The sequence below is a fragment of the Telopea speciosissima genome, chromosome 1 (assembly GCF_018873765.1).
Source record: "Telopea speciosissima isolate NSW1024214 ecotype Mountain lineage chromosome 1, Tspe_v1, whole genome shotgun sequence".
NCBI lineage: Eukaryota > Viridiplantae > Streptophyta > Magnoliopsida > Proteales > Proteaceae > Telopea > Telopea speciosissima.
In genome coordinates, this window is record NC_057916.1 from 28385396 (window position 1) to 28412272 (window position 26877).

The following is a 26877-nucleotide window of genomic DNA, read 5'->3' on the forward strand; positions in this document are numbered from 1 at the left end:
ATAACCGAAAGCTTCTAACAACTTCATATTCGGTTTTAAAAAATTGGTCTTCACTTCAGTAGATGTCATCCAAGTTGCTCAAGAAGCTTTGAATGAGTTCCTTCTCAATGCAAAAAAAACCCAAGCTTCAAGGACTTAGAAACCAACATCGTAGCCCTTTTTGAACTTCAAACCAAGGATTAAAGTGGTCACCTCCTCCTGAAAACTAGGTAAAAGAAAGTAAATTTCGATGTTGCTCTGCCAAAGAACGATCAGAATGAAGAGAAGGCTGGGTTTTATTTTTCAAGACAGTCAGGGTCAAAAGTCATTGACAGTCTCCGATCCCCCCCCCCCCTCCCCTCTCTCTCTCTCTCTCTCTCTCATTGGCTTCTACTGGAGAAGCTCTAGCTGTGAAAACCGGACTTGTACACGGAATAGGTGGAGGATAAGATCAGATAGTGATTTGAATCAGATACCTTCGGGGCTCATGTCGTTTTCTAATTGCCATTAGGCAGCAATTGTTCAAAACATTAGTTACCTGGTTCTGGTTGATCGTGTTTTGGATTGCTACTCCTTACATTCCAAGAGCTATTAACGCAACTGCACACGCCTTTGCCTGGAAAGCCCGGTCTCTGAAGAGTAAGACAGTTAGGCATACAGGATCTTTGTTGGACAGAAGGAGAAATTTATCAAGTATAATCTTCACATCTTTTACCTGCAGATTTTCCATCTAATGTGACTTTTACTTGGAAACAAACAAAGCCATATAATAGGAAAAAGGAACACTAGATAACAGATTAACAAAATTTCTCTGCAATTCCACCAACTTTCCCGGCAATTACATGCCTGAAGTTAGGAGGCCTCCATTGCTTAGCAGTCATCCAATATATTATATTATTGACCCGTTGGTTTCTTGGACCAATAACAATAACAAAGTCTGCATAGTCTACTCAACAACAAACAATACTTTTTGTCATAATTTAACCCAATAGTCCGAATATACAAAGCCGATGGATTACACATTTCACAGAAGTGATAAACTAATAATAAAGCCAAGAGCAGTTCTCATATATATGTTGGAAAAAAAGGCTCTACCTATATGTACATCCATCTATCCAACCCGAACATCTCTTACAGGTGCCAAATCCTTACCTCAAGCCATCTCTACCCTCGGTAAATTAACAGCATCAACCAAACAGATGTGAATAGATATCCCTCTCTAAATTTACTCTTTCAGCAGTAATCCAACCCCTATTGGTGCAAGTGCACTGGTTCCTCTTACTTTGGCCAACAATATCAAAAGTCGAATTCCCCAGTCGCCTGCAGAGATGAGCAACACAGGTAAAAGCTCTCTCAAATGACATCTGGAAACAGAAAAAGGCATGCATGCAAGAACCCATCCAAAGCACCAATGAAAAAACAAAATGCTGAGCAAAGATAACTAGGGTTTCATGATTTTCAACCATAAAACACACCTTAGTGAAGAGAACGTCCTTGTTATTGATGTGCATAATGCCATCCTTGAGTGTGCATTTCCATCTGCTTTTTGTCCGTGTCACCTTCAAAATGTATTTATACAATTAGGTCAATGCCAAGGACCTGCCTCCATAAGCCTTACTGTAATAAATACATATGCCATTATCGCTGCAGCATAATAGCACAAACGAACATTTTACCTTATCAAACTGTGCCAAAACCAGATGATGTGTATTCGGCTCCTCTTCTTCATCCACATCATCTACATCATCATCATCATTTTCATTCAAGGGTTCATCATCATCATCATCACCCTCCACAACTTCATTTTGTGTGCCAACAGCGGGTGTGCCTGCTTGTAGATCTAAAATAGAGCAAGCATGTGAGGTTCCAATACCACTACGCAGAAGAGCTATACAGGTCAAAGTATTCGTGAAAGGAAGAAGTTACTCCAAAACTTTACCATGGCCAGCTGGTGTATTCACTGCATTGTAGTCCTCACTTGCAACTCCTTGGTAAGGATACAACTTCAAGGCAGGAAACAAGGCTAACATGGTAAGAAATAGGAATGCTTGAATTTGAATTTTGTATACATGTAGGATAGAAAACATATGCAACACGTATCAACTCTGTAGGGATGGTCATTTACCCATTGACCCTGACCAAGAATTAGACTACACATTGGATTGATGATAGTACAAGGTAACATCATGATGCAAATCCTAGCCTCCTCGAATTGAAGAAGCCACCCTAAACCTAGTATTTTAGTAGGAGCCTTAGTTTAGTTTAGTTTATTTCCATACTTAGTTTTTATTTTGCATTTTTAATTGAACCGGGTTAAATTGGTTGCATCCAGTTGGTTCAATTGGTCTAATTTAAGTGAAGTGATCCTATTGGCTAAGAGGTTTTTATATCCTATTGGCTACTAGGGAATCTTCTTTATTTTAAGTAGTTTAAGTTGTTTTTAAGTCATTAGGGGTACATGAGCCTTTTCTTTTAAGTCTTTAATTTGTTTTTAAATTGGTCCACCTCTCCACGATTTAAGTGGGAGATTTAAATTGTAATAGATTTAGGAATAGGCCTTTTGGCCTCTTACTTAATAAAAAACGTGGGAGAGGCTCCCCCACCAAGTTTATGTTTTAATAAATTTCGTTCCTGCTGTTAGCTGTTGCTGCTCCTGCTGTTCTTCTCAGAGAACTGCCTTGTGTGTAATATCGAGGCTGCCTTATGAGTAATATCAAGGTGAGGGCTAGTGGACTCCGGCGACTCCTTGCATCTTGTAGATCGGGAGGTCCTTCTTCTTCTTCAATCAAGTTTCTCCAAGCTGCCATTGAAGAACCTGCAATTCAGTAAGTTAATTTACTGTTTTATTATTTCCCCTCCTCCTCCTAACCTTCCATTAAAACCCTAATCGATCCCATAACCCTAGCTTCATCTATAATCATTACAGCCCTATTCCCTCATCAGTTTACACTCAAAATCTAACCACAGATCCATCACAGTAACCCTCCCACTCAATCTCAGTTGCAGCCTCAACTGTCCATTAAAAACCCTAATTCCCTCCATCACCATTAAAGACCTAAAACCCTAAAACCTGTCTAGACCTAACCAGCCATCAAAACCCAATCAAACTTCAGTCGAACCACCCTCTCACTGCCATTAAAACTCGACCTGAAGTCCAACCCTGAAATCCCATCCTAAACCCTAGTTTCAGCCTAGATTCTAAAACCTAAAACCCGAAACCCTAAACCAAAATTTCTGGAATTTTAAAACTTATTCAAACCTAACCAAATCTAGCTTATTAAGACCCTTAAAACCTGCATATTAAAACCCTATAAACCCTATTACCATTGGTTAACCCTAACCCTAATTTTTGCCCTATTTAGCCTTAGCTGTCCCAAACCAGCAGCCTTGTTAAGTGATCCTAGTACCCTGGCTCCTAGTGGGACTTGTCCTACCTAGGACTACATTACATCAGTACTAATGTTAATCCAACGAATAACTTCAAGATGATGGCCAAGGCATTTCGTGCAAGTGCTAAGCTACGAGCACAATATTTCCAACCACATAAATATAACACAAAGCATCCCTTTGATTGGTGATTTCTGATCCAACCTGCCAACATAACCAATTCTTTCCAGCTTAGGGTCAGGGTTTCAAGACATCTACGCAGGCATTTGCAAACCCAGAAATCAAATTCAGTTTGACACATCTGAGCTTGATGGCTCATAATGCCAGCATTTACAACTCATATTTAGCCGTATGCATATAGATTCTTTTGACCAATAGTTATATGTTTAGAATATGAAACTACAGGACAATATAAGTGCAAAGGTAACATGGACTATGAAAGTTTTTTTTTTTAACCTAAAGTTATATATGATATACTTTCAAGTTTCAGAAGTGAAGGTTTCCTCCCTCCTCCCCCCCCCCCCCTCCCCTTTCTCTTTTGGGTGTCTAGTGAGGAGAAAACAAAAGGTTCTAGTTTTTCATATTTTAAAATTCAATCACTTTTTATTCTTTTTAATTTCAACCATTGGACTAATAGGAGTCTTCCCACATAAACAACCAGAAGTACCCAATAAATAATCCAACTAATACCTTTTGCTTTGTAAATGTACAGAAAATATTTTAAGGAAAAGAAAAAACAAACAAAAAACAGGTTGTTTGGGCTGAGCATCCTTAAACCAGAATAGGCTATAGCAAGCTATTTTTCAACCTAGTCTGAGTTCAAGGTCAGATTTGGATTGGGCTTTCTCCAGAACATAGCATACAAACCCAAGCCATCCAGCCCAATCCAACCCATGACCTCTTATTTTACTATATCCCAACCCTGCAAAGAAAGAGCCCTTATAGACAAAACTATTTTCAACTGCAGCTAGCTTAGACATAATAAACTTTAAATAATCCAGATAAGATACATTGACGGTACAAAAAAAAAATCAACAACTAACCACTTTAGATCAGTGACCACACAGAGAACAACCCATAAGTATTCTTTTACTATGTAAATGAAGTCTCTTACAGTTTGAGCCTAACCTATTGGGTTCATTAACAAGTGGATGTATGAATAAATCATCACATGTCCACGTTATGGTTCAAAATTCTGTAGTGATCTCCGGGAATCCAAAACTAGAAGGTGTTGCAGATAGGCCACAACCCAAAGGCCACAAAAATCATCTTCTAAACTAGACTCGTGGATAAACATTAAGTTAATCTGATGCTTCTAGAAAGTCATCATAGCAATAGATGAATTCTCCATCAGTCAGAATTTCGTTATATTGATTAATCTCAGTTTTAGTTTCATTAAGAAGTTGTCCGCCCCATGGCGATGCCACAACCACTAGGCTTTGGGATAATTCATAAATGTAGGACTGAGGCATATAGTGGTGCTCATATGTATGTATGAAACCATAGATACGTACGTGAAGGTATTAGATATGTACTGTAAGTATACACAGAAACAGTAGGATTATAGTTTACATTTGGTGTGGAAACTATCTCATCATAAGCATCAGGAATGGGCCCATCCTGTTGAGGTATCCTTGAAGAAGCCCTCACAACTTGAGCCAGTAGTGTCTCATCATTTCTGGTAACTCCACGGCATCTATCTGGTGAATTTCCCACTCGGCTCACCTGAAATTCAGCAATCTAGACATGAGATGATTCAGAGAATTGCAACAAATCAAACAAGGAAAACAGGTATGGACCTTGACAGAACCATGCTTCTATATAATATACAACATGAAAGTATCAAAATAATCCTAACATGATGCTGCATGTCAGGATAGAAATAAGCAAGAAAAGGAGGCAGATGGAAGTAATAAAATGTAGTTTGTCATTATTTCACGTCTCCCTTTGGGTCCCATCAACATTCAGTCTTTAGAAGCTGTCTGTGGAAGGACGGAGAGGAACTTGGAGGGAGGGACAGTTAGGTATCTTCAGTTAGGTATCTTTCTAAAGGTGGCATGATCACCTGATCAAGGCTTCTCTAGCAAGTACTGCAAGACACTTTCTGTCTCTTCTTGTCACTCTAGCATCTGTGGCAAATAAGATGGAGTAGATCCATATGGTTCTTATGGAGAGACATGGAACAGGTGGAAAAATTACACTCGGCGGATTAGGAGGAGGTTTTAAGTCCAAAAAGACTTGGTAGGCTTGGTTTTAGATTATCACTAGCAACGAATACAAGAATGTTGTGTAAATGGCAGAGGAGATTTGGTGAAGTACAGGATAGACTTCAGCGCTCAGCCATCGCTCACAAATATGGGTTGGACACATGTTAAAATCTTCAGGTGATTCCCATGGAGTGGGTCTTTGAAAAGGATTCATGTCAAGACCTACTTAAGGGGCATCAGATTTCCGGTGGTCAATGGGGATTTTCTCAAGCTTTTGAGCGGATCTTTGGCGTGAAAACCAGACCCTAGATATCATTTTTCCCAATATGCACAACCTGACCTGTGACAATGAAGCCTATGGTATATCATTCATACCCCTCAGTGCTCAAGGTGACTGCCAAGATCCAAACCAGGTGAAGGGGGGAAGAAGGGATGAGAATGGCATAAAATAATTATAAAACGGTAAGGAGTGGTCTGGAATGTAATATATGGCACTTGCCTAGGAGACAACCAGTATGGCTTTGAAAAGAGTTGAATGACAGGAAAAGATCCATGTAGCCTGCCCATAAATTTTGGAGTCATGGCAGCGCATCTTCAGGCCTATTATATGATATGGAAGGATATTATGAGGTCAAGAAGCTCATCAGAAGCTGGAATATCATGGCTGCAGATCCCTGGGTTGCAAGCTTGATGGTCTGATCTTGGTAATTTGTCGGGCATTTGACTAGAAAGGAATAGAGAGGCTTTTGAGTACCAACACTTGCCAGCATATATAGTAGCTGATAAAGCAAAGAAACTATTATTATTTGGGCCTTGGCCTTTAAAGAGTTTGTAAATTTGTCTATGGCTGAGACACTGTATAGCCTTTTAGCGGAAGTTTAGGCCTTGCAAGTATACTGAGGCCTTTTCATATCTTTCTGGTTGGGGACTTTATGCTTCTCACTCAATAAACGATGCACTGGCATGCGCATGGCTGGACCGGCATGACCCGATCTGGAAAGTCAGACCGAGGCGAACTCAGACTAAACAGGGATTTTGATCTAATAAGGGTTGGTAGGGTTATGGTTTATTCTTGTAATAATTTCTTTTGGGGATTGATAAGATAACATAGGAGTTTTAGCTTCCTTATTTGAGTTAGTTTCCAGTTTTCATGTTTCCTTATTAGAATCAGTTTCAATTTTTTAGTAGAGACTTCTTCTTATTTATATACATATAGCTCTACGATGGAATTAGAGATTGAATGAATTAAGTTTGAGTTGATCCTTGATATGTTATTTGGCTGCTGGAAATGTGATGGGATTCCTAATCACCTAACATAAGTGACAAGGAAAACCAAAATAACCAGAAACGCAAGATAGGAAAACAAACCAGAAACAAGAGAATTTTGATAACTCACACTAGGTCAGTCTGATTAAGGTATATCTCTGGTCAAATATACCTACTAGGGTACTGAACAAAATACCACAAATCTGGTATTAGATCCAACGGCTAGATTGTAAGTTTTGTCAGAGTCACAGAATTTTAAGTACCAAAACCAGAATTAGAAAGTGAAATAAAACAGAATACAAACCATGACTAACAGCCTGGACATTAACAGAACTTGAATAACTAACAGAAATCCTGCAACCAGAATAGAAGGTAAGAAAATAGAAGTTTCTACATTGGGACAAAGGCTGGGAAACAGCAACTAAGGTCCTATAACCCAGTAGCACCATGCACAGGTCAATGGAATGGAGGCATGCGATTCAAACAACAGAACAGATAGGTCAGATGCAATTCGGAAGAAACAAGGAAACTAATAGTCAATAACACTTACCAGTAGAGGAAGACGGAATCGATTGATATGTCACCAGTTGAAGAACTAGGTCTGAAATAGAAAGATATGTTGGTCTGTCACCAACTTGAAGAAAGGTAACCCACCAGGGAAGAAGGGAATATCAGAGTTGCAGGGGCGAGGGGAAATCAGATAAGAAGAAGAGGGGGGGAGAGAAGCTCGCACAAGCCACAGCCACACGGGCACTTCAAACTAAACTTTCAATTCACTCTCAAATCTAAGTTCTAATTGGACAATTACATGGTATAAATAAAAGAAATCAAAGCAATCCTATTCTAACTCTAAACCTGAAACATAATGAAACTCTATCACTACCCATTCCGTATTCAAAATAAAACAAAAGCACAGAACCCTAGAAGATAAATCCAAATAAATAAATAGACTACTAATATCCTACTAGACCCAAGACTCAAACTGGACCTGGTTCATCTCCATCTAGGTTAGACGGGTTTGGGTCGGTCCAAGGTAGTACACCTGCATCAATTCCCCCGGTGTTGAGAAAAACTCGCCCACGAATTTTATAGAACAGTAGAAATAAAAGCTTACGAGCAGGGGCTATCGGCTCCTTGTCTGCAACCTGAAGAAAATCCAAAATATGAAGCTTTGGGGTTGCATCAATGTCTGGAAAATCATGGGGGAGAATGAACTCATGATGGTGAATGGCCTTCACTGCACTGGACTCCATCCTTACCAGATCCACGATCTTCTCGTCTTCCGTTGCCACCATTTGTGTTCTGATTTAGGCTGCATCACTTGTGTTGCCTCTTTTGGCTTTGAGCAAACCTTCATCAACTAACCCATGAAGAATGAATGTTTGGTGCATGTGAACAGGCTGTAGGGTGCACAAGTTTTCGTCATGATCAAAGATGCCTTTTTTGTTCTTCTAACCACTCTCAGCCCAATTTAATAATGCCGAGGAGAATCAAACACTTCAAAATATGCACCGTCACAATACTAAAAAATGGAAAATTTGACGAATACTTAATCCTCAGACTCAATAATGATCTGATCGGTCTTCGATAAAATATCCACAACAGATCGCAATATGAAATTGTAGCTTTGCCCTTCATCAATAAACAACATAGCAAGTTCTCTGTTGGGAAAAAATGCACTATAAATTTGAACACAAAGGAATCCATAGCCAGAGTTATATTCAGAATCGGTAAGGGTCCACACAAATAAGAGGATACTCAAATCAAGGAGTTAATGGCAAATCTCGTAAATAAAGTGATTTATAACCATATTGGTAAAATTGCAAAAAAATCAGAAGTCATGAAGGATTGCAATACCGTAAATATGGGGAGTTCACTATACACAAAAGGAATGTCACATATGGGGTGAGATAGATATAGGAGAAAGGAAGTGGTAGTTTAGGGATTTAAAAAATAACAATAAAGAGACGACACAAAAGAGGATTCGTGGGAAGTGGGATGGGTCACTGAATACCGTCTCCTACTTGGAGTCATGTACTCCAGAGAGGGAAACAGCGATGGTACTTGCGAAGGAATCGTGCGTTGCAATGGATGGTCCACTCGACTTCTGCAAGAGGAGAATCTGGCGGATTGCAGTCTGCAAATACAACTAGGAGACCTTCAGTGCATGGCGGAAGTCCAAGGAGGGCGTTGCAGTGGGAGCTCTGAAACAGTTATGCAATTTTTTTTTATTGGGTTCACGGCCTCTCGCTCTCTATGCTCTATCTTTTTCTTTTCTTTTTTTTGGTTCTTTCTTTGCTGGTGCAGCACTGGAGTCGGGAATTGAAGGGAGTGGCTTAGGTTTCGGTAGGTTGGGGAAGAAAGAGACATGGAATGATGGAAGGGATGGGTTACTGTGGGGGTCGAAGGGGTGGTGTTGGGGGTTTTGGTGAAACTGTAGGTTGGGAAAGAAAAGAAACCAAATTTTCTTTTGTTCCTTTTTTTTTATGCCAGAACCCTAGAGGAGGGGTTCAAACAATCTCACTGCGGGAAAACGGAGGAGAGTTGAGAGAGCGGAGGGGTTGGGGTTGTTGTAGGAATCGATAGGGAGTAGTGGGGTTGGGCTTCAGTGGTTTGGTGAGTTGGGTTTTCACTAAGGGAAACAGGAGGGATGGGTCGCTGGAATCAAAGAGATGAGCGTAAGACTCTGAAAAGGGAGACACTTTTTTTGGGTTACTGCTGCTGGTCGTACACCGAGAAGTAACGGGAAAGAGAGAATAGGGAAGAAGAAGAATGGGATGAGAGAAATTGATAGGGAAGGAGATGGATCCTTCGGCTCTGATACCAAATTTGTGGGGGGCCGGTAGGGAAAAAGGGAATATCAGAGTTGCAGGGGAGAGGGGAACTTTCATAAGAAGGGGGGGATAAGAAGATCGCACAAGCCACAGCCACGCGGACACTTCAAACTCAACTTTCAATTCATTCTCAAATCTGAGTTCTAATTGCACGATTACATGGTATAAGTAAAACTGTAAAAGAACTCAAAGCACTCCAACTCTTAACTCTAAAACTGAAACATAATGAAACTCTATCATTACCTATACCATATTCAAAATAAAACAAAAGACTAAAAGATAATCCAAATAAATAAATTGACTACTAATATCCTACTAAACCCAAGACTCAAACTGGACCTGGTCATCTCCATCTAGGTTCCCAAACGGGTTTGGGTCGGTCCAAGGTAGTGCACCTGCATCAGACTGCCTCCTCCTTTATCAATAGAAACTAAATAAAGCTTGCAATGAAATAGAAACTGAATAAAATCTAATCGTCATTGACTAAATAACACAAATTAGCAACTAAGAAAAATAGTATTTAAGTCTTGACAGCTCCAAATCTTCTAGAAGATGCTCCACACAATCAGCAGCCTATACTCCAAGATATGCTCTATGAATATCTCCATGCAAGGATGGAAGGACCCTTGGGCCCTATAAATCTGATAAATATCTTCCACAATTAGTGCTGGACGATGGCAACATGGGTAGAACACAATCTGGAAAGTATGGGCTATATTATAACCAACATATGAGCCCAAGTATGGACCTCAATCTGGCCCACATGTGCTGGCTGGTTGGGTTGGCTGAATATTGCTGGTCCTCCTTTTCTTCTTCATACTTCGATCTACATCACAATGTGGCCTTCTATCCCCTCACCCATTGATCCTGTTGATGCAGTATCGCTTCCATGGATCGGGCCAAATCCGATCAAAACCCAGACCAAGAACCAGATCCAAAGTGGGTCTAGTAGGATAAATAAGATATTTATTTTCTTTATTACGATGATATGTAATATTTTACTTATTTTATTTGATTTTCTTTGGTATGAGATAGCTACGTAGGGAGGTAGTAGATTCCTAGTTGATTTTAGTTTCCTATTTGGAGCTGGTTTCTAATTTTTTGGAGTTTTAATTTCTTATATATGTTGTTACTACTACAATGGAGTTCTCTTCTACCCCTTCTCTGTCCTGGCAGTAACAGCAGCCCACAAAGGCTGGTGTCTCTACCTTACCCACCTATTCTGCCCTCTCTTCTTTCCCAATTTTGGGGATCAACTCCTTTTCCTAGGGCGATTCAGACCTGAAGCTTCCCTTTGCTATGAGATACAAGTTAATTCCAGTCTGCCTCCAAGTTCTACCACTAGATTTGGTTGTAGATCATTTATTTTCTTTACCTTGTTGGCACTATTGATACTTGATTTCAAGGGGTTATGAGTTGCAAATCAGGTCCCAAATTCTTGGTTCGATTGGGTTTGTCGTGTGGGAGTTCTCCTCATCACAAGCCTCCCCTACCACCGTCAGTCTGCGATCGACCGAAGGTTAAAGACAACCACATTCGTGGGTTGTTTTCTATAACCCTTATTTCCGCTTTTCCATTATTACCCTTCCCCTTTGTCCTTTATTTAATGTTTGTTCCCAGTCTGTCCCTAAACAATAAATACTAATACCTATTGTGTCCTTTTCCCCTTTTACATTCCTAGTACCCCCTCTAATATTCTGGTTAATTACCAGATTGCCACTTTCCCTCTTTCCACTTCTTTTCCTCCTTGTTTGTTCTTCTATATTTTATTTTATTGTTCCTTGCTAGCCTGCTCTGTTTCTGGGCCAAACTCCAGCCCAATAGTTGAGTATCAATCTCCCTTTTCTCCCTTCCTTTGACCCTGAGATTTGAGGCTTAAGTCACTCATAAACATAGTTGCCACGGTGTCTAGGCGAACCAAGGCGGTTGAGGGGGTTCAAAAACTAAGGCGCCCATCCATAAAGTCGATTGGACACCTACGCGACGCCTTGACAACTATGCTCATAAATGTTTCAAACCCCCAAGACCCAAAACCGAAAGCTCCTTCTACATTGAGAACCAAACCTGCAAACCAGGCTGATTACAGAACAACCGCTAGACCTGAGTAGCAGAAATTTTATTTCATCTTTTGATCTCTATTTTGAGTCTCTCAGTTGGAATCAATAAGCCATTGAATTATCAACCTCCCCCAGAAGTTTTGAGTCAATCCAAGCCTATTTGATTGAGTTCGATCATCTGAAATTAAGTCTGGTTAATGTAGAAAGGGTTCAGCTAAAAACCATTCTACAGTAGGATCAATAAAAGTTGCAGCAGATTATCAATAATAGAAGCAAATCAGAATTAGAAGGTAAACACCCAAAAATAGAAAGAAAACAATAACTAGGAAAACAGCATTGTGTTTAGGCTCCAAGGAGGATCGAGTGTAGGCCTGAATGTGATGAAGCTTTGCTGCAAGTTTGGTACAGTTCTGATGGACAGCAAAGAAGACCTGAGTTGGTGATGGAATTAGAAGGTTAAGGCTGTGGAAAAATCCAGCCAGCAGACTGGGCTGGAACTGGGATCAGGTGGGCTCCTTCTTGGTGTGATTCAATACCCCAAAGCTCTGCTGGAACAAGGCTCAGACCTGGGAGAGAAACTGGTTCGATTGCTGCAGGCAGCAGGGCAGAAAACAGATCTGCAGGAGTGTGGTTCGATCCTTCTCTGGTGATGATCAGCAACAGCAGTTAAGGCTTGCTTGGAGAACAGCTTCTAGGATTCAGTTGTGATCAATTGCAGCAGTTGCAGTCACAAACACAGCAAGGGATATCGAGCAGGACAGGAAGAGAAGATGGGATAAGAAGAAGGAAAGGGATAGGAGGATTCGGCTCTCACAGCCAGGCCCCTATTAGCCCTAGGATTTTGGCTCTCTCAGCCAAAGGCCTCCCAGCTCTTCATGTCACAGCCATTGGACAAGAGAATCTTTTGCTTTCAAAGCAATTTTTTTTCATTCAACTATTCAAATCGTGGGGTGCCTCTATGGGCAAGTTACAATATATAAAGGCCCAAGGATTGAGATCCAAAATAGAAACTAAAATTAGAAAGTCCCTTATAAGGCTGAGACCTGGGTTACAAGTAATGAAACTAAAATAAAAACTCAAAGGTGCAAGGTTCAAAATAAAAAGTAAGTCCAATTAAAAATAGAAACTTAAGCACATATTCTAAATCTGAGATTAGAAACTAAACTAAACTCCTAACTCCCCCACACATAGACAAAATTGAGTCTTCTAATAAAGTCTTCACATGATCTGGTCTTGGGCCCCTCAAGATCTTCTAGTAGCATTCACACCAAGGCAAAATAAGGGGCTGTGACACTGTTCACGTGAACAGTATTTTGGCATCTTCTTCATGGTTTGATCTACATCACTGGTTCTCCGCCTCCCTCTACTTATCGTGAGGTTGAAGAAGGGATGGACTTTAGTATTTACGATTAGGCCCTCACTTGCTATTATTACATAAACACCCTTCCCTCCATATTTTATTTCTGTTTTATCTCCTCATTATATTAACTTTCAGAATTGCCCTCTTTCATTTAGAATTAATTCCTAATTGGTCCAAACTCTGTTACCTTACTCTTGAGGGTCTGATTTGTCTCAAAATTTACAGACTTGCCACTGTTTCTTATATTTGGAATTTATTCACTTGAGTGGGCCCATGGCGACCCAAATTTAGGGTTCTAGAACTCGGGTTTGCATCAATTAGCATCAGAGCCAGACTTGGCCATGGATTCCTTATTTTCAAAACTAGAGTTCGCTTGCCGAAATAGAAGAACTGTTGTTTATTCATAGATGAAGGACGAAGTAAGAATTTTGTTTTGCAGTCCGTGGTAAATATATTGTCTAAAACGGATGAAATTATCATTGAATCTAACGGTGATGTTATCATCGAATTTTCAGTTTCTTCCTACTTTGATGGTGCTAGATGTCATGTGCTTCCTTCTTCCAAACATGACATCATAATTGGTCAATCATGGATGGAAGAATGGAATGTTATCCTTAATCATGAAGGAACGAACTCAACTTATGTTAAAGCCCACCCATCTACTGATGCAGATTCATCACCCAAATGGGCTTATTTTATTAGGAATAAGTCTAGGGTTGGCATATATATATGTTGGGCCTTTGATCCCAAGGGTTTTCTATGTAATAGGCCACTTTAATGAGCCTAAACTAGGGGTATATAGGTTGCATACGGGATTAGTCCAATACTAGGTTTATTTTTATGTTTTTTATTTGAACCGGTTCAAATTGGTTGCATCCAATTGGTTCAATTTAAGTGATCATGTGACTTGGTTAAGTGGTTATGTGACAACTTAAGTGGTCAAGTGATGTAAGTTGGGCCGGATTAGAACTCTATAAGTCCAGCCATGTTTTGAGTCTATTTCCTTTAGTATTCTAGTTTCCTAGTCAGTTTAAGTTACCTAATAGGTTAGGGATAGGGTTAGGCCATTCCTTTTTAGTATCTAAGTCTAATTTTGAGTCTTTTATATAAGGTTGTAAGGGGGCCACGTATTGAATACGAATTTGATTAATAAAAAATATTGTTTTGCTGCTGTCTTTGCTGCTGCTGCTGCTTCTCTCTTCAGAGACTGTCTTGTGTGTCATATCAAGACCCCCCCTTGTGAGTAATATCAAGGTTGAAGGACTGGAATCCCCCAGTAACTCCTTGCATCTTGTAGATCGGGATGTCCTCTCTTAGTTTTTCTTCAATCTGCTACTGTTGGAGATCAGTGTTAATTCAAGTAAGTAGTTTTATAATTCTACAATTTCATTCCTCTTCTTAATCCTCCACTTAACCCTAATCGATTCCCATAACCCTAGCCTCACTCTAAAATCTGTCCAGCCTTATCCCTCCACTCGATCTCAGTTGCAGCCCAATCTGTCCATCAAAACCCTAAATTTCAGAATTTCGTAACTCATCCAAACCCTAACTTCTTTATACCAAAATAACCCCCTAGACCTGCATATTAAATCCATATAAGACCCATTCCCAAATTCCCATCCTAAACCCTAGAATTAACCTAAATCCTAGTGTTGTCCATTCGAACCAGCAACCCCTTTTGTAATTAATCCTATTGTCTGGCTCCTAGTAGGTCTCCCACCTATCTAGGACTACATTAATTCGTATCAGAGCTATGGCGGAGGGAAGCTCCAACCAAGCCTCGAAAGACCCACCTCCATTCGTTTTTAAGACCCGAGTTCGTCTACCCAATGGGAGCACAGCCATATTAATTATGAGAGGTAACGTAACAACATTATTTCACAATCCGTGGTGGATATGTTGTCCCAGCCAGGAGAGATTTGCATCATGCATTCATGCCTACAGGTCAAGTCTTTGTTGAATTTGAGTGTTCCTCATACTCTGACGGTGCTTGGTGTAAGCCGGTACCATCTCTAAGGAGCGTTATTGCAGTAGGTTGTAATTGGTTAGACGAGCGACAAGGTTGGATTGAACCTAAAAACAACTCGTGTGTCCTACCTGATCGACACCGTCTATACCATTTGTTTACTCTAAAAGGGTTACAACCAAAGGTGACCACATCAACTGTACAGCCACAGGGACTGCCGAACATATTAACTCAAACGCAAGTGGCATCGACTGTGTTTGAAGTTTCACCAATGGGGGATGTACCAACAGAAGATTCTACTAAGGCAATTTGTGTTGAAGAGATTCAAGAACCGATAGCTAAAGAAATTCAAGTAGACCAAGTTGCACCAGTAGTTAAGATCATAATTGAGAAGCTCGGCCATCAAATTGATGTGGAGGTCCAAAACACAATTGTAGAAGATTCTACTGAAGAGGTATACATTGAAGAGAACAAAGTAGACAAGGCTGAAGACATGGAAGATGAAGTGGTGGTTGAGAACACTCCACAAGAAATCATCGACATCCAAGATACTGTTCTTGAAGAGGTCGAGCACATAGAGTTTGTTATGCCACTATGGTTCTCTGAAGAGAAAGCTCCACGCCTTGAAGACTTTATTCCTATTATTCTTGCCTCACCAGAGTTCTGTTTGGGAGTGGTCAAAGCTGCTACTCACAAGTTGTTTCCCCCTTATCACTGCAAAATTCGAGGACGAATTTTTTCAAGCTGGGGAGAGTTGATGCAAATTCATCACCCAAATGGGCTTATTTTATTAGGAATAAGTCTAGGGTTGGCATATATATATATATATATATATATATATATATATATGTTGGGCCTTTGATCCCAAGGGTTTTCTATGTATTAGGCCACTTTAATGAGCCTAAACTAGGGGTATATAGGTTGCATACGGGATTAGCCCAATACTAGGTTTATTTTTATGTTTTTTATTTGAACCGGTTCAAATTGGTTGCATCCAATTGGTTCAATTTAAGTGATCATGTGACTTGGTTAAGTGGTCATGTGACAACTTAAGTGGTCAAGTGATGTAAGTTGGGCTGGATTAGAACTCTATAAGTCCAGCCATGTTTTGAGTCTATTTCCTTTAGTATTCTAGTTTCCTAGTCAGTTTAAGTTACCTAATAGGTTAGGGATAGGGTTAGGCCATTCCTTTTTAGTGTCTAAATCTAATTTTGAGTCGTTTATATAAGGTTGTAATGGGGCCAAGTATTGAATACGAATTTGATTAATAAAAAATATTGTTTTGTTGCTGTCTTTGCTGCTGCTGCTTCTCTCTTCAGAGACTGTCTTATGTGTCATATCAAGACCTTCCCTTGGAGTAATATCAAGGTTGAAGGACTGGAATCCCCCAGTGACTCCTTGCATCTTGTAGATCGTGAGGTCCTCTCTTAGCTTTTCTTCAATCTGCTACTGTTGGAGATCAATGTTAATTCAAGTAGTTTTATAATTCTGCAATTTCATTCCTCTTCTTAATCCTCCACTTAACCCTAATCGATTCCCATAACCCTAGCCTCACTCTAAAAGCTGTCCAGCCTTATCCCTCCGCTCGATCTCAGTTGCAGCTCAATCTGTCCATCAAAACCCTAAATCCAATTCTGCCCTAAATTTCAGAATTTCGTAACTCATCCAAACCCTAACTTCTTTATACCAAAATAACCCCCTAGACCTGCATATTAAAGCCATATAAGACCCATTCCCAAATTTCCATCCTAAACCCTAGAATTAACCTAAATCCTAGTGTTGTCCATTCGAACCAGCAACCCCTTTTGCTATTGATCCTGTTGTCTGGCTCCTAGTAGGTCTCCTACCTATCTAGGACTACATTATCTACCACACACTACTGTCATGAAAGGGTTGCAGCGTGATAGCTCTTTAAGCGATACCAATAATCCAACCACAGAGGAATTTTGAAGATGTGGAGCCCCAAAAACATATTCCAATTGGAGAGACACCATTTGGAGTTGTTTGTAAGGATATCGAGACAGTTGATTTTCTTCTTCCTCCACAGATCCTAGGGGTTTGATGCGGACTGTTGCTGATTTTTATTAGAAGCGTTGCATCACCATCAAGTTAAAACAAGTGTTCAATGATGTCGATCAAGTGGTGACAATCCCTTCAAGTCTACAAAATTCAGGGGGAACTGATGCAGTAAAGATTGTCCAATTGGACCATGCCTCAGGTGACTTTATTTGGCCCATGATTAGTATCCATGGTCCTTGGGCTTCTTATTTTTGGAATTATTGATGTAATGGGCCTCTTTTATAAGCCCATATTTAGGATCTTAATTTTGTACACAGGATTTAGTAAATAGATAAGACTATGTTGAGTATCCTTTGCTTTTAAGTTAGTTTAATCCAGAAAGAGTCCTTTTCAGTTAAGCATTTTATGCCTAATTATTAGTTAGTAGTTTATGTTTGCTTGAAGTAATCTACAGCAAGTACTTGATCAGTTTATGTTAGTTTTTGTTTAAGTTGGTTGAAGGATAGTTGTGTGTCCTTTATCTCAAGTTTGACCACAGATTTTATCATTTGGGCCTCTTGCACCTAAGATCCATAAACTAGATTTCCAGATTGCATATTTGGCATCAAAGCCACACCCAACCCCTACTAGGTTAAATGGGTGAACACAATAGTAATATCAAAATCAACAATAACATTTTTGCTCACAAATTCTATTGGCAGGTTGGTCGATAGGTACAGTGACATTTTACCCTTGCAGGTTTGTCACTAGGGATGTATACGGATCGGATTCGGCTCGGATAGTACTATATCCGCATCCGCATCCGATTAGCTTTCGGACAGATTCGGATAGTGCTAAACGGATACGGATCGAATATTTTATCCATTTACATGTAAATATAGCTTTTCGGATAGCTATAGCCTATCTGTATCCGCATCCGTTTAGCTTTCGGACGGATTTGGATAGTGCTAAATGGATACGGACACGGATACGGAAACGGATTTCGGCTATTCATTTACACCCCTATTTGTCACATCCTCCTTGGGCAACCATGGTTATTTGACAAGAAAGTACAAAACTGTGGGCATGAAAATACCTATTCCTTCAAGCACGGTGGACCAAGACAAAACTCCTTCCTACCAAAGACCTGATGACCAAGCTCAATTGGACAATAAGATCGTTTCTCCTCCAATGAGTTGACTCATTAATGTAAGACTAGGTTACTAGTCCAAAAAAAACCCACAAAATTCAAAATTAGAATAAACCCAGAATTAGAAAATTAGGGTTTCAAACCAAACCAGCCATGCAGTTGTAATCAAACTTGGATCGAATGTAGTAGCACGCAAGGGGAATATCTGCTCCGAATTTCATCCAATTCTGATGGTTGGATGTTGAGATATGAGAGAAACACCAAAATAGAAAGTTGGAGAATATCTCACAGCAGTGCTGAATTTGGGCTCCAATGGAGATCAAGTATGGGTCTTGATAAAATGGACAAAGCCTCCAAATTGGAGCTGATTCCAATGGTCAGAAACAAAGGTAGAAGAAGATTACCAATTTAGAAGGTAGGAGCTACTGACCAAATCAGCCAGCAAAAGGAACTCAAACTGGGATCGAGTGTAAGGTACCTTGGCAGGGTTTAGCCCTCCAAAACTCAGCCAAGTCTGATCAGTGGTTGCTGAGATATGAAGATCCAAAGGTTGCAGCAGCAGAGAACTTGAAGAGGTGCAACCGCAGGTGTGGGGATGGATTTCCTGGCCCCAGTTCAGCAGCAGCAACTCCAGCAGTGATTTGGGTTGATCTCTGGTCATTCAAAGATGCAGCAGCAGTGGAATAATGTTGACACAAGTGTAGCAGCAAAGCAGTTGAAGACTCGCAGCAGCAGTCACCAACAGAACTCGAGTAGGGCAGAAGGAAGGAAGAAGAGAAGAAAATAGAAGGTAGGGGATAGGTGGATCAGGCACTCTCAGCCAGGCTCCTTTAGCCCTTCATTGTCACTCAATTTGACAAGAGAAATCAGTGCTCAAAAGCAATTTTTCATTCATCTTCTTAAAATCGTGGGGAGGCTTCTAAAAGCCTTTACAATATATAGAGGGCTATGCTTGCCCCTCAAGTTAAAAGAACATAGAAAGTTACATAATTTAGTAACTAGGAATGACATGAAATAGACACTAATATTTAGAAACACGAAAAATAGAAACTAAATATAATCTTCTCAAGTGCAGCCAATCCTTTCCTTCTTGTCAAAAGTCAAAACTGGAGTCTCATGTGGTCCCCACATAGATACTATCAGCCAGCAGCAGTGTTGAAGAAAGACCAAGTGATATTGACTAAAATACCCCCACGATCTGGGTTTGGGAGACCCAGCAACTCCCAGCCTTAATAGGCTGGCCCAACACATAGTTGGTTGGCCCTATGGCCCAATGGGTTGGTCCACCAATTGGTGAAGTGAACCAGCCCTTCTCCCATGAGTTCCTTTGATGTATTTCTTGCCAAACAGCTTGGCATCTGCATCACACATATGGTATCCTTGGTCCTTATTCAAACTCAACAGAGATGAGTCCTTTTCAAAGGGCGCGAATTGATACAGTAGCATGTGCGTGGCTAGATGGCATGACCTGATCTAGAAACACAGACTGAGGCGAACTTGGCCCAAACCGAAATTTTGGTCTAATAAGGGTTGGTAAGGTTATAGGTTATTCTTGTAATAATTTATTTTGAGGATTAATTAGATACATAGGAGTTTTAGCTTCCTTGTTAGAGTTAGTTTCCAGTTTTCATTTCCCTATTAGAGTCGTCTTTTTTTCTTTCTTTTTTTTGAGTAGACATTTTCTTTTATTTATATACATGTAACTCTACGATGGGATTAGAGATTGAATGAATTGAGTTTGAGTTGATACAGTGTTTGGCTGCTGATCGTGTGGCCTTCTCTGCCCTCCCCATCAATCCTGTCCTCTTTCCATCTACGTAAGCTCCCTTAAATCTATTTCTTTCCCTGTTTCTTTCCCTATTTCCTCTTCTTTTCCCCTTGTTTCTTCTTCTATGTCTTCTGCTATTGTTTCTTGCTAGCCTGCTCTGTTTTGAGGTGAAACTCCAGCCCCAAAAGTTGAGTATTGAACTCCCTTGTCTCTCTTCTGTTCACCCTGAGATTTGGGGCTTGGATCACTCATTTGTAAACATTTCAAACCCCCAAGATCCAGTCCTGAAAGGCTGAAAGCCCCTTCTACGTTGAAAACCAAACTTGCAAACCAGGCTGGTTTCAGAACTACCACTAGACTTGAGTTGCAGAAATTTATTTCATCTTTTGATCTCTCAGTTGGAATCAATAGGCTTATCAACCTCTCCCAAAAGTTGCGATTCAATCCAAACTTATTTGGTTGATTTTGATCTTCTGAAACCAAGTCTGGTTTTCTATTTATGATTAAGCCCTCATTTGCTATAATTACATGAAAAACCCTTCCCTCCATATTTTATTTCTGTTTCATTCCCACATCATATTGACTTCCAGAATCGCCCTCTTTCTTTTAGAATTAATCCCTGATTGGTCCCAAAATCTGTTACTTTACTCGAGGGTCTGATTTGTCTCGAATTTTACAGAATCACCACTGTTTCTCATACTTGGAATTTTAAAGAATTGAGTGGGCTCATAGTGACCAAAATTTAGAGTTTTGGAACCCGGGTTGCATCAATGAAATCTGGACTAGCATAGAAGCCAGGACATTATTTGATATGCTCAATCAATATATTTTAAATTTCATATAACTATACTTCAGGTAAGAGAAAAATAAGGATTCTGGACTAGCATAGTGATGCAGATTCACCACCAAATAGGGCTTGTTTCATTGGGAATAAGTCTAGGGTTGGGTTACATACATGTTGGGCCTTTGATCCCATGGGTTTCTAATGTAATAGACCACTTTTATGGGCCTAAAATATGGGTATATAGGTTGCATACGGGATTAGCCCAATACTTAGTTTATTTTTATGTTTTTTAATTGAACCGGTTCAAATTGGTTGCATCCAATTGGCCAATTTAAGTGATCATGTGACTTGGTTAAGTGGTCATGCAACAACTTAAGTGGTCATGTGATGTAAGTTGGGCTGGATTAGGACTCTATAAGTCCAGCCATGTTTTGAGTCTATTTCCTTTAGTATTCTAGTTTCCTAGTCAGTTTAAGTTACCTAATAGGTTAGGGATAGGGTTAGGCCATTCTTTTTTAGTGTTTAAGTCTATTTTTGAGTCTTCTATATAAGTTTGTAAGGGAGGCCAGCATTACATACGAATTTGATTAATAAAAATTAGCTTTATGCTTGCTGCCATTGTTGCTGCTCTTTGTGAGTGTATATCCTTGTGGATCTCAAGGTGGAACGGATTGGTGGATCTCCAATCGACTCCTTGCATCGTGAAGATCGGGAGGGCTGCTACTTATCTCCTTACATCGTGAAGATCGGGAGACCCCATTATTCATCTTCAAAGTTGCTACCATTGAAGACCTGCAACAAGTAAGAAATTCTGCAACTATTCTTCTTCCTTCTAGAAGATCACATACAAGGTCATTTTCGTGAGAATTCTGCCCAGCCAAATCTAACCATTAGAACCTGCTAAAAATCTGATTGAGTCTTCCTCGAACCCTAAGAGAGACTCGATTCAAATTTCAGCACCATCCACCCAGCCAATTGTCTGAAATTATAGTTTTACCCCTCTTCCCTACTTTTACTAGGAAACCTCCATAACTTCGAATCTGTCCATCAGTTTCAAACCAAACTTTCAGCATACATCCCTTACATCATTGTTGACACTCGATCCAAGTTTCAGCCCCAAACTCCCACTCTAACCCCTTCATCTCCTTGCTCCATTAAAACCCAAACCCAAAACCCTAAAATTCAATTCTGCCCAAAATTACAGAATTTCAAAACTCATCCAAACCCTAACCTTTTCATACCATATTTACCCCCTAGACCTGCCCATTAATACCCTATAAACCCCTTTCCCAATATCCAACCCAAACCCTAGGAATTGACCTAAATCCTAGTGCTGTCCATTCGAACCAGCAGCCCCTTTTGTTCTTTGATCCTGTTGTTTGGCTCCTAGTAGGTCTCCTACCTATCTAGGACCACATTACATAGAAGCTAGGACTGGTGTAGAGAGCAGTTGAGGATTTAAAATAAGAAAACAGGTTAAGATTAGCAGTACAGCATAGAAATTGCAGAAATTCTAAATATCTAAGAAGAAGAAGATGATGAACAATGAAAGATTAAAAGAAAGGAGAAAAAGTAACAATGAATCCTTATGATATGTATAGCTTCAAAATTTTGTATTGATATTGATCTGCACCATTGGTCACTAAGAGAAGTCTAACAAATGTTCGTTACAACCCTATTTCTACACTTAAAATGAAAGAACAATTGAACTTACTATACTTGGACACTATAAATTCAAGTAAAAGAAATTCTTCAGGGGAAAAAAACTCTTGTTGAAGCATAAAAAATCTTTTATTCCCAAGATTGGTGGTGTGTGAGAACCAATATTGCTATATACAACAGCTAGCACACACAGTGCTGTGGTTGCATTCTGGACCATTATATATCACCCCAACCCTGGAAAAAAATATGCAGCTGGGAGGGATACCTATTAGATTAGGCTTTTGTTGGGTCTGGCCCATCAGCCCAAATAAGAAGCAGGCTGCTATTATGCAAGAATCAAGATACCTCTTTTAGAACTCATGGACCAGCCCAAACCACCCAGCTGGTCCAACTTAAAGTTCTAATCATTACACAATCAAGAGTGAAGCCAACCCTATTGAATGCATTGGACGAAAATAGGAAGCAAAGCATCCACCAACTGATGTAGCTCAATGACAGCAATGCCTAGGCTCTAGTCACTTCTGACGAAGAGGTTGTTGGATTTTTCCCCATACCCCTTCCTTGGTATATAAAAAGATATTTTCTTTTATTTTTTGTTTTTTCCCTTTTTCCCTTTTTCCCTCCACACCTCCCCCCCTTTTCTTCTTCCTTCTTCTTATCCATCTTTTCAGTTTAGCTATTCAAGATTGTATTATTAGGGGCAGGGGTAATTTGTCCCAAAATCATTTTTTGTGGTAAGATTGTGGTAAGACTTTTATCTCTACATCTTCCATTGATTTGTCTAGCGGTTCTTTATTTCTTCAAGGTTTGAATACCAAGTAATAAAGAATTAGCTATCGGTTTTCAAAATATAAGAAACTATAAAACAGTGTCATCCTTGAAAACCCAAAATAGAGAACACAGTACCGAAAGGATCTAAGTTTCAAAATCTATCATCTATGATCCATCTTCCTTCAACCTTGGGCATATTCCATGCAGCCTTTTCCCTCGCCAGATCATTTATTACATGAAGCCATTTCTAATTTACATATTCAACCACAATGTCAATGTAGCATATGGGGATTAGACTTGACATGAAAAATATAACCATTAAATTAGCTGGCAAAGAATGAGAACTTCCTGACAATTAAAAAGAAAGGGAATGGATCAATACAATGACTGGAATGAAAAATGTACCTCTGTATCAAAGTACCCCAATGCCACATCTCCAGCTCCATCTTGCTGTGGTATGTATCCGCCTGGACGAAAATGTGGTGCAAAATCCTCTCTTTTCCGCTTTCCAGAAGATACAAAAAAATCCTAAATCCCACACCAACATAAAGTGTGACAAATTTCAGCAATAGCAAGTCATAATTTTTTTCACACATAGAGGGAAGGAATTTTTTTGGTCGATGAAAATTAAAGAACCTATTCATTGCAGAGATTTTAATCCCATACAGAACTCGTGTATTATAGACGACTGGATTTCCAATGAACCATGAAACTAACCATTCTTTCAGGATAAAGGATACCTGCATTGTAGGTTGATGAGAAGCTCCTCTGTCCACCTCATCCCGTCCCTCCACATAAGCTGCACTTCACATACATCAAAAAACTATAAAATCATTGAGGGCAGTAGTAGCAGAAAGGTATGCCTTTTTACCTACCAACATTAACATCAACACCTAGAGGTCTTTGATTCATCCAAGGAGAAGTTGCTTGCTGTGACAACAAAAGGAGAAGATCAGCAATATATTTATAATCAAAAGACACATGATGGTAGGGATCATAAACCAAGATTGAACCCCTAAAAGAGATGATAGAAACATACTTTCCACTCATTAAATGAAGGGGAAGAAAAAGGCCCACAAGATTGCCTTCAGGATTCTCAATAAAATGGGCAGTTATGGATCAAACAGCACTTGAAAACAAACCCATTCAGCAAAACAAGAAGAAAATGAATGTGGCTTACCATGTAAGGATTAGGTCTTTCAGGTTTCACCTCAGTGCCACCTCCAGCATCGTGCACAGTAGGAAAGTCGTTTGATCCGGAAGGAAGTTGAAACATCGGGCTGTCCACCGTTCCTGGTAAGGGAGTCTGAATGGGAGTGAGTAGAGGTGTGGCAGTCTGTAAAGGTGTCTGCATTGGAAAACGCATTCGATGAATCCAAAAACCTGGAAATGTTATAACCGATGAAACGAATTCAACAAATTAAGGTAGGTGAGATAATTACGAGGGCAGAAGCTTACTGGTGGGAAGAGCATATCCGCAGTAGGGGTTTCGTACTCCTCCGTGCCCTCATAAGGAACATTTAGATCGTGAACAGGGGTGATTGGACCACCAGTGGCCTGCTTTTGTCCGGATGACCTCTCAACTGGACCCGTTATAACACCGCATTGCATCATTTTCATTTCCCATAGCTGGAAAGTCCGGAATATCAAGAATCAAACAAAAAAAAATGGGGAAAGAGAAAACTCAAACCCCCAATATAAGAAGATCGCAAACATCTTAGACCCTAAACGATTTCATGCAAGATCTTCAGCAGTCACCATAACCGAAACTAACAACTCCTCGAAAAATCAAAACCAAAAATAAAATAAAATAACAAAGAAACCACAAGCTAGTAAAAAGAGGAAAGGGTGGGGGTGAATTACCGCTTGAAGCTCACTGAGAACATTCTCTCCAGAGCCGCCCTCAATAAATTCATTCCGGACCTTGTTGATGACGTCTTCAACGACGTGCATATAAACGACACTTGTTGTTTCAGCCATTTTCCCGCCAAGACCAATCAGAAACTCTCACCTCTCAGCTCTCCACTATCCCAATGGTGAGCCTTCGACAGCGTGGATGCAAACTGGCTGATATTGGGATAGCTGAGGGATGCTGTGAAGATGTAAATTCGAAAATTTTGAAGAAGAAAGGCATCGAGTAAGATTTGCAGAGAACCCAACAAAAAAACGAAAAAGGTGTCTAGGGTTTTCGGTTCATTTCTCAGCTGACATAGAGAGAAAAGATGAAGAAGGTAATGGAGGACACCAGGAGTGCCGACCGGCGCGGACGAGAAAACGAGAATAAAGATTGGAATATAAATAGGTTTGCATCCGTTGTAGGCCTGGGGCTACGTGTCGGAATCGGTTTGTTTCAGTATCGGTCTTATTTTTCCACCATGTTTCAATTTTGTTCGATTTGGATTCAGGTATACAAAACCCGAAAACCCAGCCCAAAACTCATTAAAAAACGTATTTTTCTATAATTATATACATACATTTATATGTTAAATCGAACTGAAATCGAAACCAACCCGATAACAAATCGATAAGAACATGAAACTGAACCGAAATCAAAACCAAAGGTTTCCTCATTGGTTTGATTTTGGATTTACCCTTGTCACACCAAAACCGGCCCGAACCAACAAATTGACACCCCTACCTTGTGGTATCCAAAGCTTGTACCAACTACCCGCCACAGGGATTCCCGTGTTTTTAAATTACTATATTATCCTAACTCACATTTTTTGGAGAAAAGATAGTTGCAAGCTGCATAGCATACATTAGCGCCATCTTGTGTCTATATCTCTCCTCTTACAATAGGGGGTAAAGTGGTACACATGTCATCTCATAAAAGGACATAGGGAGGGCGCTCGCACACGTTACGCAGACTAGCAGTGAATCCCTATTTTCATGAAAGTAAAAAGTAAAGTAACCAAACATAAAACATTGTTCATCTCGGTACAACAACAACAACCATAACCTTATCCCAACTATATGGGGTCGGCTACATGGATCTAATAGATGCTATGACAATAATGGAAGTAAGAGAAATAAAAAGGAGTAAAAGGAAGTTAAAAGAAAATAAGTAAATGTATAAATCGAAGCAGTAGTCAAAGCAGCATCCTTGGAACATTCCCCTACAAGGAGTCGGCTACACGAGTCTTTGTCCTCCAAACAACTTTATCTACGGTCATATTAGGATCGAGACCTACATACTTATCATTTCTTACCACTTCTCCAATAGTCATTTTAGGTCTGCCCCTACCTCTTTTAGCTTCGTCAAGCTAAATCTGATCACTCTTCTTGTAACAATAGAAATTGATCTCAGTATCTTTTCTACTTCACTAGCCATCCACTTAAACCAATTTACCATCTCGTGTTCAGACTTAATAATTACAAAATGGGAAAGAGAATGCTACTTGGTCAAGTGCGAAATATGGCTCCTACGCCCAGACACAGGGCCGCGCAACATGACCACTGCGCTTCCAATGATTTTTGCCTTTCCATGGGGCCACAATGATCATTTCGCAAGGCCATGTGTTTAGGTGCAGGGGTTGTATGCCACACGCAACCATGTAGCATTCTTTCTCCCTTACAAAATTATCATAGTTAAACTCATCACACATCAATAAGAAAATGCAGAAAATCCGTTGGCTAAACTTTTTTTTGTTCTTCAATGAGATTCTATTGATTTTCACGTATATGGCAC

General features: G+C 39.9%; 1 protein-coding gene across 1 annotated transcript; it reads right to left on the reverse strand.

Moving 5' to 3' along the window:
* Positions 1–926: 926 nt before the first annotated feature.
* On the reverse strand, positions 927–25468 carry LOC122648609 (transcription initiation factor IIA subunit 1-like). Its single transcript, XM_043841821.1, has 11 exons — positions 25053–25468; positions 24648–24818; positions 24370–24537; positions 24065–24119; positions 23930–23988; positions 23595–23717; positions 4939–5091; positions 1919–1982; positions 1656–1819; positions 1455–1538; positions 927–1299 (listed from the first exon to the last, which is right to left on the reverse strand). Exons 1-11 carry the CDS (start codon positions 25167–25169, stop codon positions 1276–1278), a joined length of 1182 nt encoding a protein of 393 aa, XP_043697756.1. The 5' UTR covers positions 25170–25468; the 3' UTR covers positions 927–1275.
* Between the last annotated feature and the right edge of the window lie 1409 nt (positions 25469–26877).

Coding starts and splice junctions, on each gene's coding strand:
- LOC122648609 (XM_043841821.1), bottom strand. CDS start 25,169: ATGGCTGAAACAACAAGTGTCGTTTATATGCACGTCGTTGAAGACGTC. Junction 1,820..1,918: donor GAATACACCAGCTGGCCATG/GTAAAGTTTTGG, acceptor GCTCTATTTTAG/ATCTACAAGCAGGCACACCC. Junction 1,300..1,454: donor AGGACGTTCTCTTCACTAAG/GTGTGTTTTATG, acceptor TCATCTCTGCAG/GCGACTGGGGAATTCGACTT.